General features: G+C 36.0%; 1 protein-coding gene across 1 annotated transcript; it reads right to left on the bottom strand.

Annotated features, from left to right (window-relative positions):
• Positions 1-108: 108 nt before the first annotated feature.
• Positions 109-22,461, bottom strand: LOC100264840 (probable ATP-dependent DNA helicase CHR12). The gene is made up of 12 exons (XM_010651576.3): positions 22,067-22,461; positions 19,969-20,125; positions 17,066-17,130; positions 16,379-16,567; positions 15,768-15,917; positions 13,914-14,312; positions 12,948-13,207; positions 12,590-12,808; positions 5,384-5,591; positions 5,152-5,305; positions 1,711-2,316; positions 109-1,054 (listed from the first exon to the last, which is right to left on the bottom strand). Exons 1-12 carry the CDS (start codon positions 22,265-22,267, stop codon positions 351-353), a joined length of 3,312 nt encoding a protein of 1,103 aa, XP_010649878.1. The 5' UTR covers positions 22,268-22,461; the 3' UTR covers positions 109-350.
• Between the last annotated feature and the right edge of the window lie 1,950 nt (positions 22,462-24,411).

Here is a 24,411-nt window from a genome sequence, read left to right as displayed (position 1 = left end):
TGCTATCTGATATTTTCTGATTTCAATTGGTTGAGTTGTTTTAAATTATGACTAAAGACATCACTGGAAGGTTGGCTAGATGACCAAGGCAGTGGTTCTATTCAAGGATGAATAAGAAAAAAGAAATGCATTTTATAAATTGGGAAATGAACATTATCGGGATGACCAGCAGACAGAAGATCATTTTGACATTTGCTGCACTGACTGAGGAGCCAGTTAATCAACCCAGGCCACAGAAAAAGCCCCAGGCATGAAAAGTCAGTTCACTAAAGATACAAAAATAAGGCTCAATGTCAAATAGGATAAATTAATCACTTGATTGCTTTGGTCCATCTGCCGACTGATTTTCGTCAACTCCATCCATTTCCTCTGCTGTTAGAATTCTGGCCCCTAGCATCAGAAGATGAACTTTGGACAACATAGCTTGATCTCCTCCTTGTATGCGTCTGCCATGTGGGGATATGCCCATTCCAACTGCCTCCTCCAGTACGCTGATCAGAATTTGCCCCTTCAGACTTCAACCTCTTCGGGGCCAAGCTGAAAGTATCTTCACTTGTTCCTTCACTTGTCATAGACACATTTTCACTTCTCAATTCAAGGACCTTTTGTTCTCCCCCTATTTTATCACTATCCGATTCATTAGCCTCAGAAGGAAGATGCTCCCTCCTCTTTCCCTTAACTGAAAGTCTTGATATGTCTTCCCCACTTTCAACAGCTTTCATCCATTGTAAATCACTAAGTGAATCAGCATAAACAACCTCTTTTCTTCGTCGCTTTCCTGTAATTTTGCTGGCATCATGTTCAAAACCTTTGGATTTCTCTTCCTTGCCATCAGGTGTGGAATATGCCCATTCAGGTACCTCATGTTCTTCCATCAGACGAGATCTGTAATTTTCCTTCTGTCTTCTCTCTTCGTCCATCTTCTCAAACATCCAGAACTCCTCATCTGATCGAGCTGCAAGTCGGTTGATCTCTCTTTCACTTGGAACATCTGCTCCAAGAGAATTTGTACCTCTACGCATGATCTCCTCTAACATTTCTCTTCTGTCCTGAGCTGCAGAAACAAAAATGAAATACTTTAATGCTTTTGTTTGAGTATGATAAAAGTAAGCAACACATATGATCAGCAAGATCTTCTATGGTCCAAGGCAAAATATCCATTCAACAGGGTTATTACCTGATCCCTCTGCAATCTATAAGACAACTAATGAAAAAAGAAACAAAGAAATACACGATCCAGTGCCCATCATATATTTTAGTACAGAATTTAGTCATACAAAGATGGGTCTCAGACATGCACTTCTTTTTTTGTTTTTTTTTTCCCTTTTTCTAGCATCACAGCATGCACAATGCACATTTATCTGACAAATGCTGTGGTATTGACCTTCTTGTTTCCTTTTTGAACAGGAGAGAAACATGGAATACTGGAATGGTGGGGTGGTGGATTGAGATGCTTATTATGGGCAGAATTCATTTTTCATAGCGACTCTTTAACCATCAAAAAATAAAATTTCCACAGAAATCAAAGGTAATAGTATTTATCCAGGTGACCTTTTTCTTTTGCCACGAACCTCTCAATTTCTCATTGAAGGTTATCAATGTAGACACTCTCATTTTGAAGCAGCATAGCATATAGAAACCATTTTGCTAATTTAAAGAAATGACCACATAAAAGATAATCACTGATGAAATTAAAGCACAGTGACGAACCTGTGGAAGTTGTATTGAACAATCCTGCCTGGATGACCTTGGCATCAATGCCCATCTTTTGTTTTGCACGCTCCAAGATTACCTCCTCAATTGATCCAACACTTACCAACACAAAAACTCTTACCTCTTTCTTTTGCCCTATACGATGGGCCCGATCCTCTGCTTGTTGGTCCATTTGAGGGTTCCAATCGCTGTCAAAAATTATCACAGTGTCTGCCGTTTGTAAGTTCAGACCAAGACCTCCAGCACGAGTGCTCAAAAGAAACATGAAGTAAGGAGAGTCTGGAGCATTAAATTGCTTTAGCTTGGTCCCTCTTTCCTCGGTCTTTGTTGAACCATCCAGTCTCAGATACTTGATTTCATTCATTTGTAGATAGATTTCTAGAATGTCCATAAGGCGAGTCATCTGTGAGAAAAGCAGCACTCTATGCCCTGCTTTCTGAAGTTTTGGGAGTAAACGATCAAGTAGCTCAAATTTCCCCGATGCTCTGACCATCTCCTCCTTTTTCTGCCAGATATTATAATCTCCAACAAATAGGTATGGGTGGTTACAACACTTTCTGAGTTGCATGGACAGGTTCTGTAAACTTTTTGACTTCCCAGATCCTGCAAATCGTACTTTGTTTTAGTAAACAGGTGCAGGTTTTCTCTTTCGGCAAGTAATTATGACTAGTTTGGCAAGTATAGAAGGTTAAACATGATTTCAACCACAGCATGTAAGAAGAATCAGAATAAAATTTAGTAAGGTCGCATGAGACGAAAGAGTTGGATGAATCAAGATGAAAGAAGAGTTATAACCACATTGATATAAAATATACAAACCAGTTCAGTTCTTAATTAAAAATTTACAGCAGATGTATGATAAACTAAATGAGACAAATCCTCAAGCTATTGAATATTAATGTTAGCAGTGTTCAGTTAGCTTTTGGAAAGTAATTTTGTAGCATTTTGAGAGCAAAAACAGTTGTAGTTTTTCCTCTCATATATATATATATATATATATATATATATATATATAATAAACAGAAACCAATGAAGAGAAATTCCAAAATATAATAATAAAAATATATTTAAAAAAAATAATCATGCCTTAAAACTAAACTTTCAACAAATTTTCCAAGATAAAATTAATGGGAATGCATATAACTGATGAAAAAAAATTACTTAAACCAAATAACAAATTGGTATTTTCAAAGAGGATTATCACTACCAAAGAAACAGAATCTCATGATAGATGCAACTTGAGAATACTACATCAGGCAATCTGGAAAATGAACTGACAAACCATGAACAAATCACTCTACATGATTGAATCAGGGTATAAAAAGATGTCACTTTCAGCCCCTCATTTCTCTGGATATTTTTCTTTTTGGGATACTTCATTGATCCAAGGCCATAAAAGACATCATTTTCTTTGCTCTTTCTCATCCCAGTATGTATTTTACAAGGGCACATCCTTGTCTTCCATGCACACCATAGTCACAGTGCACAGGTTTGTGGGAGCTCTATCAAATGTCAATAATATGCTGAAAACATGATACAAAAAATTGGGGAAGCGTAAACTGTGAGTATAGGGCATAAATCCTCCAATTTGAGTAACTTCATACTCAGGTGAAAAATGGATTTCCCAAGAATTTACAAATTAAAAAAATGATGAACAAAACTAGCAGACACATAGCATATAAGGAGAACCATAAGGAGACAGGTGATCCCAGCCAAGTTTGGTGAAAAGACTGGTGGGTGGTGTTCTCAAGAAGGAATGGAAGGGTATGGGCAACGGTTGTGGAAAGCCACTAGGAGAGGGCGAACAGAGTGTCAGGCTAGGACCAGATTTGAAAGAGGTGATAGTAGGAGAGTTCGACTTTGGCATGACCTATGGTGTGGTGATTCTTCTTTGAAAGCCTTGTCTCCTACCGCCAATTTGCTAGATGCTGATAGTGGAAGTTTGGGAGGAGGTGGGAGGTGTTGGACATTGAAGCCCTTGTTTTCTTGGAAATGTTCAAGATTGGGAAGTTGCTGGTTGAAGCATTCTTTAAGCAGATCTAAGACACGATGGTCCGAAGAGAGTGTAAGGACAAGTTGGTTTGGAAATTGAATAGGACAGGAAGTTCTTTGTAAAATCATACTATAGTTCTTTAGAGTTGATTTCTAAAGATCAATTTCCAATCAAAGAAGTTCGGGTTTCTTAGAACCCTCCAAAGGTTTCTTTGCTTGGTAGGCAGTTTGGGGAAAATTTATGATGTGAGACCAGCTAAGCAGGAGAGGTAGGGCTCTAGGTTAATTGGTATTTCCTACGCAAGAGTGATGAGGAGTCGCCTAATCATAACCTTCCTCATTGTGGTGCAGCTCATAGTTTTTGGTGCGGAAAGTCAATCTCCATATTTTATTTACGTATTTCCTTCTAGGCTGATTGGTAGACTATATTTAGATAGTTTCCTTGTTTGCCTTTTTTTTGGATTTTGTATAGATTTTCTCCTTCATTTCTTGATTGTAATTTAGGAAATTTATAACTCTAAAACTTCCTATCTTAGACATACTGTACAATTTTGCAAGATGAAATAAAAAATGCAACCAGAATTTGCAGATTTGGAACCTTTTTTTTTTTTAGAAGTAAAGAAGAGTATTTATATTACGAAGAAGCACTAAAATAGCGGCCCGTGATATACAAGAAAGATACACTCACCCCCATACATCTGAAACAAAAAACTGTTCAAAAGGATGTACAAAAGACAACCCTCCCTCAATAGGAGCCCACCCAATCAATGAAATCAATTAATGTTGAAGGATCATCTTTTATAGACATCTTAGTCTCCAACCATAGTAAGTAAACAAAAGAAACTTTCAACCTTTGGATGGACGACACGTTGTTTTCAAAGGCAATTCTACTCCTTGCCTTCCAAACTATCCAAAAAATGCATAAAGGGCGCGCTCTCCACACTATCTTATGCTTTTTACCCACAAAAGACCCATTCCATCCCAAGAGGTTTTCCCTAACCAAGGAAGGAAACACCCATGACACTCTAAAAAGAGTAAGAACATCTCATGCTCTTTTGGAAGCTATCACTCATGCTCTTTGATGTGTCATGGGTGTTGCCTTATATAGTGAAATATGTCAACTTAGGAAGACATGGGGGTTATTTGGGGAAAAAGAGTAATAAAGCTTGGAGGTTATTTATTTTGGACTATTTAGTAGGAGAGCAACTAAAAAACTTTGGAGAGGTTGCTTCAATTGTTAAAGAATTCTTTTATTGGGACATTATTGTTTCATCTTGTGGATTGGGTGGGTCACACTAGTGTGCTTTCTTTTCCTATTTCTTGCCCTTTGGCAACCTTTATATACTTCATGTGTACTAAGGTTCTGCCCCCTTTTTGATTGGCGCTTCCAATAAATTGTTCTTTTGCCTATAAAAAAAAAAGCATGTAAGGGCAAAAGATGCATACCAGTATCCAATCCAACCCTGCCCAAGTCTGTTACTTGATGATAATATGCTTTCTGCCAGGCTGACATATCACATTTCAATATGACCTGGGTTTTCCCAGGAAGGTACTTTTCCACCTCATCTTTCTTCCTCCTCAATATGAATGGCCTTATAACCTGAGAGTCAAGACAGTGTATTAGAACAAGGAAGTCCAAGAGGACTAGAAAGCAGAGAAACAGGGAGCCAACACTTACATGATGCAACCGGTGAATGATCAGTAACTCTTCTTCATCTGTAAGAGAAACATCAGATCGATCTGCAAAGGGTGCATTAAACCACTCCTCGAAATTCGTAACTGAATTAAAAATGCTCGGAAGAAGAAAATTAAGCAGGGACCATAATTCCTGTAAGCTATTCTGTATCGGGGTACCAGTTAACAGAAGTCTACGTTGAATCTGATAGCTGCATATCAGGAAAAGTTCAATTAGATGCCCCATCATTTTTTTCATAAAAGCATATCTAAAATATTTTCAAAAGACCGAGGAAACTAATCAGAGAGATTTACATCATCAAAATGACTTACGAGACATACCATACAAAACAGATGACTTTGAGAGTGGAGCTAAATTAATTAGATCTAAATGAATCACAGCTCGGATGAAAGGATGAAATAAATGGGCAAGGACTTTCAAGCTGCAATCTTTTATAAAAGCAAGCAACCAAGGAACTATTAGATTCAAGTATCAACGTCGGTCAAGTAAGATGATTAGATTTATTTTGTGAAACCGACATTTTCTGAGTTTCCAAAAGTAGGTTTCAAACTTACCTATTCAATAACAAAACTAAGAGTTATCAGTGATCACATCATCATAGTTATCATTTTGCATAAAAGAGTAGATATAACAACAATATCTACCCATCAGAAGCAAAGATATGAATATACTCTTTCAGCCCAAACAGGAACAGGAATCCACTTAATCTAACCATCCAAATGCACCAACAAAGTGTTAGATAAATCTACAGATTATGATAGTGAGCTTAGTGTTCAAGCTATTGAACATGAATAAGGTTATAGAGGTTTCCCACTATTTTATTTTAAAGTAACTCCTCCCAGCACTCCATAAAGGCAACAATGTTTAGAAATTTATGAATTAAACCATGGAAGAGCAACTGTTAATATCATTACATACTGAGTCAGATGGTTAACTATACCTAAATGATGTGATTTTTGGCAAGCATTATATACAGAGAAGGGGTATTTAGCTCAGCAGTGAGCTTGGCAAAATAGGAGCCATACAAAAATTTGTGAGTTGCAGTGGTAGCAGCACAGGTAACAGTGGTAAGGTAGCAAGAGACGTGATGGTGAATATACGATGGCAAGTTGGAAGCTTGCAAAAAACACAAAATAACTTAAAAAGATAAAATAGTATATAGCTTACCTCAAACTACAACATTGCCCAATGTTCTATAAACATTTCCTTAGTTCTACTTTCAGTATCCCCATTAAGACTGTTTCCTATTCGTTTCAAATTCCTTTCCCCAATGGCAATATGTTTATCCTCACTTCTGGTATTCAAAGAGATTCCTACAGTTCACAAATATGCCTATTCTAAAACAGTCATAACTCTACTGATATGATAAGAGTACTGTCATTTTGAGAATATGTTATCTCTTCATTTTTTCTATAATTTGTCTATTCACTCTTTTTAAAATAATACACTTTTTAACTTTCTAACAATGTATGTGATCAATGTATGTGCATGGGCAATGTAGTTCTGTTTCTACAAAAATTAATAAGATAATTGCAGGATTATTGATTATTGTTTCTGTTGAATATAATGTATTTACAGTGTACAATCTTTCTTTCCTTTCTTAATATAGGTCACATATATGGTAGTTAGTTCAACCTAGCCTTGTATATATATTTCTTTATTGTAAGAAGTTAATCATATGAATGAGAATTAAGGTTTTCTCTCTCTCTTTTTCAACATGGTATCAGAGCCAAGGGAGAAAACTTTATTCTTTCTAGTTTACCCGTGTAATTAATTCCGGGAATCCGTCCAATGACTGTGTTTCATTCCGGTCACCTTTTCCATCTCCCAAAGCTTTCCGGTCAGCCATATCGTGGTCAGAAAACCCTCATCACCGTCAATATTTTTCCGACGATATTTTCCGGAGACTTTTCCAGCGACTTTTTTTCCGGCGATATTTTCCGACACCGACCACATCATCAGGAGCGCAAAGAGGAGATCTGCAACTTTTCTCAACGCACCGGAGCCAAAAACCGATCCACGTGCCTCCCACGCGCCATTTTTCTCCGACGGCCTGAATCCCACACGCCGGCGCGTGAGGGCGCGTGGCCCATTTTTTGGTGTCAAGCTTCTACCGGCAGGCTCGTCCGGCACCGTCTTGCACTTCTAAGCCTCCATCAGTCATCTTATGCTCATACTCCTCAACAAAATGGGGTTGCTAAACGTAAAAATCGACATCTTGTTAAGACAACTCGTACCCTCCTTCTTCATAGTCATGTTCCTTTTCGTTTTTGGGGAGATGTTGTTCTTATAGCCTGTTACTTGATTAATTGTATGCCCTCATCTATATTACATGACCAAATCCCTCATTCCCTCATTTTTCCTACCCAACCTCTTTATTTCCTTCCTCCTCGTGCCTTTGGCTGTACTTGTTTTGTTCATACTCTCACATTTGGATAGGACAAGTTCTCCGTCAAGGCTACGAAATGCATCTTCTTGGGATACTCTAGACTTCAAAAGGGCTATCGTTGTTATTCCCCTGACACTCATCGTTATTTTCTCTCCGCTGATGTCACCTTCTTTGAGGACTCTCCATTCTTCTCATTCTCTGAATCTCTTCCCATTTCTGAAGTATTGCCACTTCCCTATATATCCCCCCCTTCAGATGCGCTCTCTCGTCCTCTTCAGGTTTATCATCGTCGACATTGTGTTGTTGCTCATCCTCTCTCTTCAGCTGAGGTACCTGATGACTCACCTCCTGTCCCACCGATTTCTCCTACCCCGACCCTATCATCTATTGACCATTTGCCTATTGCTCTTCGGAAAGGTAATCAATCTACTTGTAATCCTCATCCTACTTATAATTTTTTGAGCTACCATCGATTATCTTTATCCTATTCTGCCTTTGTCTCTACTTTATCCTCTATTTCTCTTCCTAAGAGCATTAGTGAGGCACTTTCTCATCCTGCGTGGCGACAAACAATGGTTGATGAAATGGCTGCTTTGCACTCTAATGGCACATGGGATCTTGTTTCTTTACCTCCTGGTAAATCTACAGTTGGATGTCGTTGGGTCTACATTGTTAAAGTTGGTCCTGATGGTCAGGTTGATCGCCGTAAGGCCCGATTAGATGCTAAAGGTTATACTCAGATTTATGGTTGTGACTACGGTGACACCTTCTCTCCTATTGTCAAGATTGCTTCTGTTCGCTTATTTCTCTCCATGGCAGCTATGTGTCATTGACCTCTTTATCAGTTGGATATTAAGAATGTTTTCCTTCATGGTGAACTTCTTGAGGAAGTGTATATGGAGCAACCACCTGGTTTTGTTGCTCAAGGGGAGTTTGTTTTAGTGTGCAAGTTACGTCGCTCTGTATATGGCTTGAAACAGTCTCCTCGGGCATGGTTTGGGCGTTTTAGTTCAGTTGTTCAAGAGTTTGGAATGCTTCGGAGTGAAGCAAATCATTTAGTTTTCTATCATCATAACTCTTCGAGCCAATGCATCTATTTGGTAGTTTATGTGAATGACATTGTCATTACAGGCAGTGATCAGGAGGGTATCCAAAGACTAAAGCAACACTTTTTCAACCACTTTCAAACCAAAGACTTGGGCAAACTCAAGTACTTTCTAGGACTTGAAATAGCTCAATCCAGTTCAGGCGTGATTATGTCACAAAGGAAGTATGCCTTAGACATCTTGGAAGAAACAGGTATGTTAGAATGTAAACCTGTTGACACTCCTATGGATCCAAATGTCGACGACTTGTAGGCAAACTGAACTACCTCACCATCACTCGGCCAGACATCTCTTTTCCTGTGAGTATGGTTAGTCAATTTCTACAGTCACCATGTGACAACCATTGGGATGCTGTGATCCGCATTCTTCGATATATTAAAGGAACACCAGGTCAAGGTATGTTGTATGAAGACAGGGGTCATACCCAAATTGTTGGTTATACAGATGCAGACTGAGCTGGTTCACTCTCAGATAGGCGTTCCACCTCAGGGTATTGTGTTTTTATTGGAGGTAACTTAATATCCTGGAAGAGTAAGAAACAAGATGTAGTGGTCAGATCAAGCGCCGAAGCTGAGTATCGAGCTATGGTTGAGGCAACTCCTTCAGGAATTGAGATTTGAAAAAGATGAACAGATAAAGCTAGTCTGTGACAATCAGGCCGCATTACATATTGCATCCAATCCAGTCTTTCATGAAAGGACCAAACATATTGAAGTTGACTGTCACTTCATTAGAGAAAAGATCGCATCAGGGTGTGTTGCTACAAGTTTTGTTAATTCAAATGATCAACTAGCAGACATCTTCACTAAATCTCTCAGAGGTCCTAGGATTAAATACATTTGTAACAAGCTTGGTACATATGACATATATGCTCCAGCTTGAGGGGAAGTGTTGAATATAATGTATTTATAGTGTATAATCTTTCTTTCCTTTCTTAATATAGGTCACATATATGGTAGTCAGTTCAACCCAACCTTGTATATATATTTCTCTATTGTAAGAAGTTAATCATATGAATGAGAATTAAGGTTTTCTCTCTCTCCCTTTCAATAGTTTCTAAGACAATAGCTACCAAGAATTTTTGTGAGTATCCAACAAAAAGAGAAGCAATTAGATTTTAATTATTTATTTACATTGTTTTCATGTCTAAGTAAAGGATAATCAGTATGTTTTAGTTTTACCCTCTCAAATTTGATAATTTACTTTAGATTGATATTGATTATGCCATTTCTTTTTCTTTGAGAGAAGGAAAAACTAGTTGCATATGCATTGTGTTTGCCCTTATAAATGGAGAGATAACCACCAAAGTTGACAGTTCTATAAAACATAAAATTTGTATTTCCAATAATTCTATAACCTTCTTGGAAATTATCTTGGAAAACTAACAACAAAAACAGGATGCAAACATGTTTCTCGCTGTTGTTAGTTTGTTTCCATGTTTCAAACAACAAACAAGAAATAACAACAAAACCAGATAGAGTAAATTATTCTATTTGCAATAAAATGAGGATTACATGAGATAGCAATTTTGTTTTATGTAGTTCAAGGTTTTCCTTACAAGTGCATCAAAATTTTGATATAAGAAAACCACAAACATTATAATCTTTCTGTTGTTTTCATTGGCAAGAGTGTCCTTGGCTTCTTCAAATTAAGAAATTAGGTGCTGAGTTAGTGGATGAAACTTTTTTATTTTATTTTATTTTTCAATTTTTTTTTATAGGCAAATAAAGTGGGAATATATATTAAAAGTGCCAAAAGGAACACACGAGGATGCATGGGAGGTATACAACAAAAGCCAACAGGCTAAGCTTTATCCATGTACAACTTGATCCCAAATCAAAGATTGCTATGGAAAGCACTTTTGAGGCTTTGATCAAACTTTTCATTTCAAATGGTCATCTTCAATTTTTTTCCTTCCATATTGTCCAAAAAATACGTAAAGGCGAGACTCTCCATGCCTTTTTTTCTTCTTTTTCCAATAAAGGAGCCATGCCGACCTAAGAGAGTCCCTATGATTGTGAAAGAAAGGAACCAGAATATGCCAAACAACAAGAACAATAATTGCTAATTTCAACATAGTGAAGAAGGATGTGATCAATCAATTCTTCCTTCCTCAAATTTACAAAGAAAATATATATTTACTAGCAACCATCCTCTTCTTTGAAGAGGATTTAAAGTCACAGTTGACCTCCTGAGCAAAAAAGCTCGCCTTGGATGAAATCCATGGATTCCAAATTATCCCAAAGGAAAAGGAATGGCACAACCTGGCTCCAAGACAAAACAAAGCGCTTTAACAGAGAAAACTCCATTGCTAGAATCCATCAAACCACCCTATCCTCCCCTTCCTAATTCAATGACTTCCCTTGCAGTCTATAAAAAAATGTTATACATTGTCCAACTCTCAAAGATTCAAATTCCTAGTGAAACAAGGGCTCTAATGACCTCCTTCACAAGTCTAGTCCCATAGGCCTACCACCCACACCTCTTTTGAAGTAGCTAATGCATACAAAGTGAGGAAGGATACATGCAAAGGTTCCTCACCACTCCATCTGTCTCTCCAAAACTTCACCCTCCTCCCATTACCCACAAAAAAGAGGCTCAGCTGTTCAAGAGGTCTCACTCCTTATAGTTTTCCTTAACCTAAGCCCATATGCATCTCTCACTTCACAAGAGCGCCACCCCCCTTCTTCCTCCCCATATTTACCACCTATAATTTGCTTCCAAAGCACTTTCCTTTCGAATGCATATCCTTCTTTTTTTCTCTAAATCAGAAACAAAAATTCATTGAATACTAAATTGAAATACATGAGAAGGATGAGAAATCCTTCACAAATATACAAACTTTGATCAAAGGATAGATCAATATGATATCGCCTATATACCCCCAACACTCTACAAAGGAAATGCAGTTCTACCATCTTCCCTTTTCGGAAACATATTGCCAACTCCATTTGCAAAGAAGGGCTGAAAAACTAATGCAAGATGTAGAACAAAGAAAGAAGTGTTTATGCTGAAAAAAAAATGGTTTTACACAGCCACAAACACACACAAGAAGTTAACTCCCTTTTTCAAAAAGTTCCTTTTTCTTTCAGACAATTAGAAAAAAAAAAAAGGAAGATGAAACTTTCATAGACATATTCAGTTTTCTTATATAGCCTGCAAGCAAACCTAATCTCTTGCCCACTGGTTTTTCTTCAGAAATTAAGTTAAGAACAATAGTCTCTCTTCACTGAATGACGTTATTATCCAAGAAATGGATTTTTTTTAGACAATTAATTTTTAGAGATAACAAATTGATTATTCAAGATGAATAACAATCAAAAACATCATAAAATTTTCAATTTCTAAATCCAATGCCACCAAAGTTAGGACTCAGCCAGTCAAGCCCATTATATGACTTTTATCTTACATATGACAAAGAAACAACAAATGAACAAGTATAAAAAGGAAATGTTACAAGTTAACGTTATAGAAAGAGAAACCAACAATTAAATAGACAAAAAAAGGGATGTAAACAGCCACCAAAAGAGGGTGCATCTGCATACAAGGGAAGGGATTCAGCACTAAAAATTAATAAATAAATAAATTTGACAAAAGAAAATGAAGTTCATCACGCAGAGGTCTACAATCTAATCACCACTTGAATGAAAAGTAAAATGAAATAAGAAATGTTTAAATGTGCATAGAGCATACCCTGAGACAAGAGTCCTTGCAAGGGCACACTCGTGATTTTTTAACCGATGTCCTTCATCAACAATCATGTAGTGCCAGTCAATTTTCTTCAAAAATGCTTTATCTCTCATAATAAGATCATAGTGGGTGATCAGCACATTGAATTTCCCTTCTCCTGATATCTCTTCCCTCAATGCCTTCCGCTCATCTAGACGCCCATCATAAAGAACAGCTGCAATGCTGGATCAGGAAGACAACCTGTAAGTTATTCAAAACACATGCAGAGGATATATATATATATATATATATATATATACAGAGAGAGAGAGAGAGAGAGAGAGAGAGAGATGTTTTATTTCAAACAAAGCTGAGTGTGTACCTAGGAGCCCATGTTGAGAATTCATTTACCCAATTTGGTAACACAGCCTTTGGAGCCACAATCAAATGGGGCCCAGTTACACCTTTGTTCTCCACGAGATATGCAATCAGTGAAATTGTTTGAATTGTCTTCCCCAACCCCATCTCATCAGCTAAAATTCCATTCAGATTGTTATTGAACAAAGAGAGCATCCATTGAAGCCCTTCTAACTGGTATGGTCTTAATTCTCCACCTTGAAGCATAGCTGGTTGCTCAGTTACCTAAAGAGTTTGAAATTTAATATTATTCTTTTGTTAATAGTAGATCTGTTATTTCCAGTATTAGCAATGAAAGACCAATGCAATAAGCACAGCATTGAAAATTCATGTGAGTACAAGCACATTTTTCAAGCATTTAGCAAAGTTGAAAGACTGTTACTGATGCTTAGACTCGAGGAACAATAAAGATAATATTTAAGCAGTACCTCACTGGCAACCATATATCAATGAAACAAATTCAATGCCACACATGACCAAGGAGGCCTACGATCCACAACTAGTGAGGCATCAACCAGAGAACTTGACCCATTATGCAGATAATCAGTTCAATCAAATTTATAAAGCATTTTTATGATAAAAAAAACATAAGCAAAAAACAAGGCAAAGTAAATAAAATGGGAAATGGACTGGGCAAACATATGAGCCTAGGAGCAGACCATGAGATACTGATCAATAACATTCAACCCCCTTTCCCACAAAAAAGCACCATATATTCGTATATTGTATAACTACCAAGAAACTCTGTCCTCTATCATTCTCATGAAGGTTCATTAAACATTCAATTCCCAATCCACAAGAATGTCTTGCACTCTGTAGTACCAATTTACCATGGTGCAATACAACCGTAAAAGAATTAAATTGAAAAGAGTTAAACCATAGCACACTTGCATTGAAAGACCTAACAGCATGGAAAATGATGATTCTTTACCTTTTCCTGAATTGAATGAATGACCGAATTATACTGCCTTTGACCTTCAAGTAAATCACCAGTTTTACCATTGGGACCAGGATCTGTGTTAAGTATCTCTACATCTTCCTCAGGAAGTAAATCAGGTGTTTCACTCTTGGAAGCTGATAAATCTGGCAAATCAGGTTCAGGGCTTTTCAGTGTCTCAATGCCATCTGATTGTTCTGCACCTTTTTGACGTTGAACAGCAGCTCCCAAATCAACAAGGAGATCGTTTGTTTTTTTAAGAAGCATTGTTAATCGTTCATTCTTGCTCTCCTTTACCATTCTCATGTATGCTTCTTGATCATCAGCTTTCAACGCTTGGAACCTTAGTTTCTCCGCCCTTGTTGCACGTTGCCTTTGCCTTCCATGCCATGCCTGTTAAGTAAAACACTTTAAATGAATCCTATACCAAAAATCCATAATAACAAATAGTTTCTTTTTTTCATCCTTTTTTAATTTTTATTTTTTGTTAACTTCAAGAAATAAAAAATCACTCAACCATTGTAAGTGGGCACCTAGTTTGTGGTATTTGGTGTTCTCTCAGTGTCAGGCGTTCTGGGTTCTCCCCCACACAGCAAAAGATTGCTTCTTGGTGGCATGGTGGTTTGTGGGTAAAAGTCACAAGGTCTGATAAATGATTCAATTATACTTGCTTTAGATTGTATACAAGTAAAGAAATAAAATAACTTTTGAAGGAGTGGGCAATTGCAGTTGGTAGTGAAAGATTTGTTTCTCAATGCTTCTTTCTGGTGATCCAAAGGTTCACTGGGGGATATTAATCTTTCTTCCTTAACTTTGTAAATAATTTGGGTTCGTGCAGCTGGAAGGTGCTGGTTGTTTTGTTTTTCCTTTTGGTCATGGTGGACATCGTATAATTCCTAAGTATTTGTGTTGCAGCTGCTTTTTCTTAGGCACCTTATAAACACACATTCCTAATTTGCTTATCAGAAAAAAACCTACCAGAAATAGCCCACAGATCTCATCTTTGAAAACAACTAGCAGTTAAGCTCAGAAAGCTTGGAACAACTTGTTTCAATTATTCTTCACATAAGAAAGAATTATCTAAATTTCATAGCATGGGCACAATAACAAATTGCAGCCATTTTCAAGACCAAAACACACAAAATGTATATTACAATATAAAACCTCTTGATAGCTTGATATTTTAATTACTCCAAAAATTCTGTGAGTTCGTCACCAGATGTGTGCCTATCACAAGTTCTAGTTGCAAGATGATTCTTGCTATACTTAATACTCTATTTGGGAATTCCTAAATGAGAAACATGCTCCCAATATAAGAATATAATTTCCAGGAAACTGACTCTCAAGTGGGAACATCTTCCTCACTAAGGCTTGCTTAGAGGACAAAGATCTGCATAATTTCATTAAGTATATTTTTTAGGAAACTCATCAGAACAAGGTAGGCACTTGGAAACCATTCCAGGGGTATTGGGGAAACTTGAATTGTAGATGGATATTTCCAGATCATAGAAAACCCACTTTCCATAATTCTCATGTTTCTATCGTAACATTTGTCGCACCTTCACTTTAAGCATTTTCACCTGTTTCTCTTTCTCTTCACCTCAAGTCTCTGGATTGGTTCCTTTCACTTTGTTGATGCATCTTATTTATTAAGTCATAGTTTCTTGTTTTGTTTCTCTCTAATTTTTCAATTTAATTCTAAACGATTTCCCTGCATCACATTTCCTGTAAAATTTTTGAACTAGATTTCTCATTTCTGTTTCTCATGTCATTTCTTGTTTCCACTCCCATTTATGTCAGTAGGCATGCAGAATATCACAAAAAGAAAAAGAGAGAGCGCAAGCATACCTGGACACCATCATTCCGTTGTTTACGACGTTTCAAAGAAGCTTGAACTTGCAATTGAAATTCACGAACAGCGTTAAGTATTTCTGCGAAGAATTTTCTTTTTCTAGTTTCCAAACGGTTCTTTTCCTCCTCCTCTAACCTCGACAGCCTCTGCAAAAAAAGGTGTTCTACTACATCAGCAGACTACAGAAAATTTCAAATATATTTGAATTAAAAAAAATATAAATCTCTTAGCTTAGACAATCTATAATCTGAATTCCAGGTCTCAAGTATAGTTGTATATTTATGTTCTTCACTTGTGTAAAACCCCTTTTTGTTATTTATTTCCATTTTTGGTTTCCATTACCAACTCCTTTGTCCTTATTTGTACTTTTCTCTCCTTCTGATTTTAGTTATATGCTTTATTTTCTGTCCCATAAACAAAATGATAATTGATCTGAGAATATTTAGTCTTGAACCCATGACTTCATGGCCAGTTCATTTAGTAAAGATGTGATCTACACTCTTACAAATATAATCTATATCCTATGAGGCCTGGATCCCTATACCAAATTTTGAGTAACTGAAAATTTCTAAAATTTAGACAAGTAATGCATAATACTAATAATGACCTCAGCATCTCGTTTCTTCCTGAATTGATCATCAGCTTCCATTGCAAAAGCATCTCCTACTCCATATAGAGGACGCCGCAGTCGCATCATGCCCCAATCAAATAATTGCTTGTCGGGATATGCACAATTCATCCGAAGCCAATACTCTGAGCTCACATCAGAACGAACCTTGCTTTGCAATTCCACTAGCTGGGGGTTAAAAATCATTGTCCACAGGCAAAGAACCCCAATCATCACACATCCAATGAGAAAACATGCATGTACAAGCACACATACTGGCATAATATAAGATTGATGGCTAATTCTAAGAAACAAAGAGGACACTGCAGCAGTCAATTGTTGTTCTGTTATTTAGGCTGCATTTGGTTGCAATTCATAGACAAAGTTTTAAAATGCTTTCAGTAAAACACTTTTAAAATGCTCAGTCAAACACTTCTGCAAAGTTAGGGAAAGCAAAGCAAATTGATCTTGCTCCTGGAAGAGGGAAAAATTGATTCCATTTTCTAAATATTGACTATTTTTCCAACCAAACCCACAAGCTTTGGGGAATATATTTGTTTCACAGAACTGCAACCAAATGTAGCCATTTGCAGTAGTCATATGAATCCTGTTTCTGATTAATATAAACTTTGTTTGCAAACAATGAAAGGACGAAGAATGAAAGGAGCAATTTCACATCAAGTTTACCTTTAGCCCATAGAGTTCGAGCAAGCACTTTGTCTGCAGGTCCTCACCTCTAGTTGAAGGCAACTCTGGTTTGACATTAATGTATGAGTAACCTTTTCAAAATATTATCTGAACAATAACCGGAAACTATGAAAATTGATTTGGAAAATGGTGAGCTTCCATGTAAATTTACATGATAGGAAACTTCCAACTGAAACCTAAAGTGCAGGATTCATGAATTAATAGTCCCTACGAAGGATTACATGATGAATATATTATGAAGTCAATAACATGCAATGTCATGGAGGGATAAAACCCCTGCATTAAGAAGAATTATACCATGTAAGAACTAAAGACATCACATTGATGGTGAAATTGTTATTGGGGTAAATGACTTTAAAAATCATCCACTAATCTGACGTAAATCAGGAAACATAATAACAATGTAATGTGATTTACTAGGAAACATCACAACAGCGTACTATGTTGAACCAAAGGCTCAGTACTACACACATGTTAAAGTGTTCATTATAAAAGATTGAAATAGATGTGATGGGGAAAAATCTCCATGATCAATTCAAGATATGGGTGAAAAGGAAAAAATTTTGGCTACGTTTGGTTCTAGGAAAATGTGAAGGAAAGAAAATAGAGAAGAAAATTAGAAGGCAAGAAAATAAAAAATATATTTAATTATTTTTATATGCTACTTCAGACTCATTTTATGTATTTTAACTTTTCTATATAAAGATTAAATAATTTTAAAATGCACAAGTTTTTAAGTAATTTTAATTATATTTGATTTTCTTTCGTATTGTACATGGTAAGACTAAACATAAGAAAATCATTTTCCTTAATATATTTTTTTTCTTTCCTTTTTACTTTTCGGCAACAGGGTGAACTTCTGGATAGACAAGTAGTGTGGGGACGCATCTTTAAGGGAATTATTTCCAAAACTTTATTCTATAGTCTCTTTAAAAGATGCTTGGGTGGTTGATGTTTGGGACGATGGTAGATCGGGCCCTAGGTTTGTCAGACAATTGCATGAGTGAGAGCTAGAGGAGGGAGATGTATTTTTTGGGAGATTGTACGACCACTCCATGAGTTTAGGCCCTGAGGATACTATGGTGTGGTTAGATTCAAAGAACCGTAACTTCTCAATTAAGTCTTTCTACTCTTCTTTTGCAAGTGGAGAGTGGAACCATTCCCTTACAACATAGTACAGAATTCCTGGGTCCCAGTGAGAGTTAGCTTTTTTGCTTGGGAAGCAACTTGGGCCAAGATTTTGACTCTGGATCAACTCAGAAGGAAGGGTTGGAGGATTCCTAATAGAAGTTACATGTATAAAGAAGAAGAAGAAATGGGTGATTATATTCTTCATTGCACAAAAGCATGCAATTTGTGGCAACTGATTTTTGCTCTGTTCGATGTATAGTTGGTGGTGCAATCTTCGATTAGGGTTTTTTTTTTAGCTAGCACAAATCTTTTGTTGGAAAAAAAAAAAGACCTAGAAGGTTGCTCCGTTATGTGTGTTTTAGACTATCTGGAGGGAGAGAAATAAGAGAGCCTTCAATAATTGTAAAAGCTTGGACCAAACAATTAAAAATTCTTTCTTAAACATTTTTTTGGGATTGGGTTAGTTTGTATATTGAAGACGGTTCTTTATTGTTGTTAAAATTTGTGAACTGGTTAGGCTCTTTGTAGGGCGTCGTTGCTAGTTTTTGTGTCTTCACGCCTCACTTTTTAGTCTTTTGGTTGCTTTGTATGAATAGTGTATACTTTCTTTTCTCTTTAAGACATTTTTCACTTACCTATAAAAAAAAGGTTAATTATTGTAAAACAGGAATAAATAAATTGCTGATGAGTAATATGAAAATTTTCCTTTATTTTTTCTTTTTCCCTACTTCCATAATTTTTAGTTAATTATTCCTCTCCTTAAATCTTAGAAGACTGAAGCACTAACCTAGCTTATTTGATTGTAGACAACCATCCTAGGGTTGTCCTATATCAAAATGTCTAGACAAAAAATGGTCCAACATTACAAGTGATACACATTTGCATGCATGGATAAGCAACTTGACATTAATCATTAAAATTCCACTTAGAAAACTGTTATCTTCCTATTCTTCTTGCTAGGGAAGTGGTAATGTATCATCGAAGTTTGATATTCATAAATACAAATTGTTTTCATCAGAAAATGAAATTTTGGATTCACTCCAGAAAATGAGTATTTAATACCTCAAACATTCTATTATTTGGGTCATAAAAATTTGGTGCAAAAGGTTTAATGTTCAAATATCTTTGAAAAATTTTAATTCCCAATCAAACCTACTACAAAATAATAATCTTTCAATGATTAGTCAACTATAGTAGGTGAAAATGGAGATGAAAATAAAAGCATAAAATAAAGAAAAGAACCTCCAGATCGGGTTTGGGACATGATCAATATTTTTTTTGGAGTCATCATCTTAAGGTTATGCTGATAATATAAGTTATTATAATCCTAATTCTGGAGCATAAACAGAAATACCGCATCATAGTTTGGCTTTCAAAATTTGCCTTTCCAAATCTGCCTTTTTCTAGTTATGCAAAGACACAGGAAATCAGTCACAGCCTCGTTACACCAAGAAAATGGAGGAATGCTGCATTCCAGCATTCCATGAACTAAACATGGCCTTAGTTTCGTAATTGTGTCGTCTTCAAGCAACCTTCATAGTCATGTGACTCATGTTATGCCCAAACAACCTTCAAATTTTACTCTACAGCATGCTTACTTGCACCAGAGCAAAGAAGGAAAGTAGCTATAGTCGATAATGATATTGAGCAAATAGGAAACATTACAATCACCAACAAGAAATTTCCATCACTCATATATGTGCAGAAAAAAAAAATTGGCATACATCATAGAGTGGATAGGAAATAATAACCTTCAAGTTGAGTTAATCGATGTTGAATGTGACTCTGCAGACGATTTTCCCTTGATTTTGTCAATTCAATACCTGACGTGCAATTTGGTCGTTGCTTGACCAGTGCATCATCAAGGTCTATTATCAAATCTCCTCCACCAGAGATCCCAGGGCCATCCTGCATCATGAATATATTAAAACCAAATTCCAATAAATAAATAAATATACATACATACATATATATATATATATATATATTAAAACCAAATTTCGAAAGCTAAATCAGAAACAAAAAAAATTGTAAGAAAAGACAACGTTTATAGGTACAAGAGCAAAATATAATAGAATGCCAAAGGGGGTATGACCACATAATAGACACAGTATACAACAAAGGAAATAGAAAGAATAAAAATAAAAAATAAAGAAAAAGAAAAGAAAAGCGAGAGAAATGACAGCAGCAATTAAAACCACTTCCCTTCATCCTGTACCCAATCTATCAACCAAATAAAGAAGGCATATGTACTGTCAGCAGTAGCTACAAGTGTCCCAAACAATAGAGATTAAAGAAATGCCTCCTTCAGCTTCAACAGGAAAAGACACATTTATACGAATAACCAACTTCAACACCACCCAATGTGCTTTCTAGTCAAATCAACATACAATGAACAACACTGTACAATTTGGTCCACATTGGCTTGGTATGCATAAAAACCAACAAGGAGCAACTTAAATTTTGAGAGGAGCAAAATATAATGAGTTTTAGCCCAAAAGACAGAAAAAATTCATTATACTAACAACATTAATTTATTCTGAGCTTTAAAATAAACAAAAACAAAAGAATCTCCTATAGTACAGAGTGCACCCTCACTAGATACAATCTGTTTGTAATTCAAAACTAGGACTGGCATTCATCATGTCAGACATCACAAATAAACTACACCCACAAATCAAAAGGACACACAAGTATACCGCACTTTGCTAGCACCATGGAATATGAATCTTATAAGTCCTTATTCTATTGGCTTCTTACCACCAGCTTATGTGCATATGGCCTATCAATTAGTCCCAGTCCAAGTGTTATTTACTACTCATGATGGCAATAGAGAAGGTGACATATGACTGAATGCCTTTGACTAATTAAGGCGTTGGATCTTAGCTTCTTTTGGGAGGGGTCCTTATTCCCAGGCAGTGTGTGTTGAGTTTACAATACAATATTGCAAGCCTCTAGGCATGTCATCAGTAACGAAAAAAGCTTCCAAAAGAAAGGAGTAAACCGTAAACCAAATGAGATATACATTACAAAGAGATAGAGGTTTTTGAAGGCATTATTGCAAAGTGAGATATGGATTTAAGCAGAACAGAATTATAGCAGATAATTTGATATCTGATTACATGTAGCAAGCTTTGTAAACCACAATGAATTGTCAATTTCCAGGTTTTTATTCAACTGAACACTATCACTTTTCTCCAATAATAACTAAGGCACCAATACATACATTCCCCAGATCAAATGAGCAGCCTTTGTTTTCTGTTTTCTGTTTTCTTTTTAGGGGATTTTTTACCTCAAAAATCAGATAGTGTACCAACACCTTCCATCTCTCACCTAAAATCAATAGTTCATCAAGAAAAAAATAGTACCAAGGAACAAAACAAACCAATTCAGATAATCCAAACTCATGTTCTAACCAATTTAAGTCTATCCGTCAGATGACCCCAAGAAGAAAAATATGGGAAACGGTAAAAATTAAATAGCACAAGTACATGGAAGGCTTCTAAAACTCAAAAATATGCCATGAAAAGAAAACGGGGAGACGTAAGAGATTTTGGAGGTGAGAGATGAGTGATATAAAAGCACTTACTAAGGAATTTTTCATATAACCCAGCAAATTTTTCGAACTCCAAGACATCAACACAATCCAAAAGAAACTCTTACTCAACCCATCAAACCAAAATAACCTAACTTTAGAATTCCCCCAATTTTTAAAGAAAGGCAAAAGAACACACACAAACACAAATCCCTACCTTAAGAATCCAAAACATGAATCCCACAGAAAAATTCAAACCCAAAAAGCAAAACAAGACCCAGAGCCAAAAAGGGGGGCATGGAAAGAAGACGCACCGAAACCTTCTCGGACGGAGTATCGAGGGTATCGACGTCGGCGCGATCGAGTAGGTCATCGGCATGGTAGATAGAGGAAACGGCGTTGAATACGTCGGGAGGGAGAGGGAGGTTGCGGGAGATGAGGTTGAGGGCACAGATGAGGGTCTTGGCCTTCTGGACAGGGTCGAGAGTGGGATGGCTCTCCAGCTGAGCCACCATGGCGGGAACTCTCTCTTAGACTCTTAACCGCTATTCTGATTTCAAAATCTCTACAGCCCAACGGTTGAATCTGTTCCCCTGACTTAAACCCCCTACTCTCTCTCTCTCTCTCTCTCGCTCGTTGCGATATGTATAGCCTCTTTCGCTTCTCAAATAACAAAACCCTTTCTCTCTCCTTTCCACCCCCCCTCTCTCTCTCTCTCTTGGTTTGTATAGGGCGCAGAAAATTGGGCACCTCGCTTCCTCACCTGAACTACCGAAACTACCCCTCCTTCCCTTTCCTACTCTCCACCTCCACCTAAGCCCTTTCATGTAATTCTCTCTGTTATTTATTTATCTCTATTTAGTATGTACATGTCGGTTGATGTTGTGTAGTAAAACTCATAAGCATATTCCTACTTCCCATCTTTCAATTACATATTCTTTACCTTTTTTTTATTAGTAAGGGGTTGTATTAGAATTTATAAATTCATACAATTTTTATTTAAAAAGCTTATGAAAAAAAAAAAACCCGTAGTATGGACACTTTGGGAAAATGTTTTTTTATTTTTGTCGAACCCTTATTTTATGTAATAATTATAAAAATGCATATCGCAAGTCTAATTGAATTCATTTATATGTGGAAAAAAAGTTGTAATTCCATCAAAATTTCAATTTAAATAAGGAAGTTTGCCTATAAGGAAAAAGTGTAATTTATGGAGAAGCCAAAAGTATTACATATTTCTATATTTAGAGTGTTTTTCATAAATTCTTAAAGGTGATATGTCTAATTATATATTAAGATAATTTTTTCATTGAATTCTCAAGATTGCTTACTTGAAATATTTTTAGTGGAAATATTTTCTCTAAAAATAATTTTTAGAAGAATCACTAGTCAAGTATTTTTTTTTTTCGAGAAGCACAATAAATGATTTTTCAGGTTTGTAAAAATATTTTTCAAATTTTGTCAAAATCATTGATTTTTCTTCCAAAACTCTTTTAAAGATGAAAATGTTTTTTACATACTCTTAGGGTATGTTTGGAAGTGATTTTATAAAATGTTTTAATATTTCTAACACTTAAACGATAAAAAATTTCAAATGTTAAAATCACTATCAAACGAGCTCTTAATCATTTTCCTTAAACCTCTAATTACACCAAATTATCATACGCAATTATTGAGGGAAACCTAGTATCGAAGACTTCCTCAATTGAATAGGATTGTAGAAGAGGAGAATAAGAAAATAGAAAGTTCTTAAAATATAATTTTTAATTTTGATGGATCCAAGATATAATTAACAAAAAAAGAAATAAAATTAAAATCAATCTAACCCAACTTTCATATTTAAATCAAAAAGATTAATTATATACCAAATCTAATGAAAACTCTAATAAAAACAAAATGAGAATAAAATTGTGAAAGAAGATTTTCTAAAATATTTAGTAAAATAAACTAAACTAAAAGGAATATATTAAGATATTTTATAATTTAGGGTTAAATTGTAATGACTCACTCTCAATCGTGTAGATATTGTCCGTTTTGAACTCAAAGAAACCCTCACAACTTTAAAATACATCTATATGGTTAAAAGAAGTTCATACTTATATAGCATCAGGAACTTTCCCCCTATCTAATGTGGAATGTCACAAACACCCTTCATGTAGACACAACGTTCTCGTTGTGTCCCACAAAATTGTAGGGTCAAATAGATGAACACCCTATAGGCTAAACAAACCCCCACACCGAAGTCAGAGATTGACTCTGATACCATTTGTAATGACCCGCTTCCAATCGTGTAAATATTGTCCGATTTGAACCCAAAGGGGTATTCATTTGTTTAATACACTCAAACACACACCTTACCTAAACTTTAGGAACATAATCTCTTTCAAGTCATAACTAAAGCATAATATTATAACATGCTCAAATGACTCTTCCTTGACCTTTTAAAGCTGAGTAAGATGCTTTTGAAACCTCTTAGAGTCATCTACACTAGTGGAGGTGTGTAAAAAGCTTTAAAAGAAGCCTAAAACATCCACACATCTCTACACAAGAGTAAAAGACAAGAAAAACATGTGAGACTTTTTAGAGAGTTTCAAACATCTTGTACATTCTTTGCATGTACTCATTGTATAGAGAATTTTAGAGTAGAGTGAAATCTTTT

Source organism: Vitis vinifera, chromosome 5 (genome assembly GCF_030704535.1).
Source record: "Vitis vinifera cultivar Pinot Noir 40024 chromosome 5, ASM3070453v1".
NCBI lineage: Eukaryota > Viridiplantae > Streptophyta > Magnoliopsida > Vitales > Vitaceae > Vitis > Vitis vinifera.
The sequence above is the reverse complement of the archived record's forward strand: the minus strand, read 5'-3'. Positions and strand labels throughout refer to the sequence as shown.

What these genes read in the sequence shown, in the direction of transcription:
- LOC100264840 (XM_010651576.3), bottom strand. Translation starts at nt 22,267, where the DNA reads ATGGTGGCTCAGCTGGAGAGCCATCCCACTCTCGACCCTGTCCAGAAG. An exon ending in CTCCGTCCGAGAAGGTTTCG is followed by an intron (nt 20,126 to 22,066) that starts GTGCGTCTTCTT and finishes TTCATGATGCAG; the next exon opens with GATGGCCCTGGGATCTCTGG. An exon ending in GTTCAATACAACTTCCACAG is followed by an intron (nt 1,055 to 1,710) that starts GTTCGTCACTGT and finishes TTGTTTCTGCAG; the next exon opens with CTCAGGACAGAAGAGAAATG.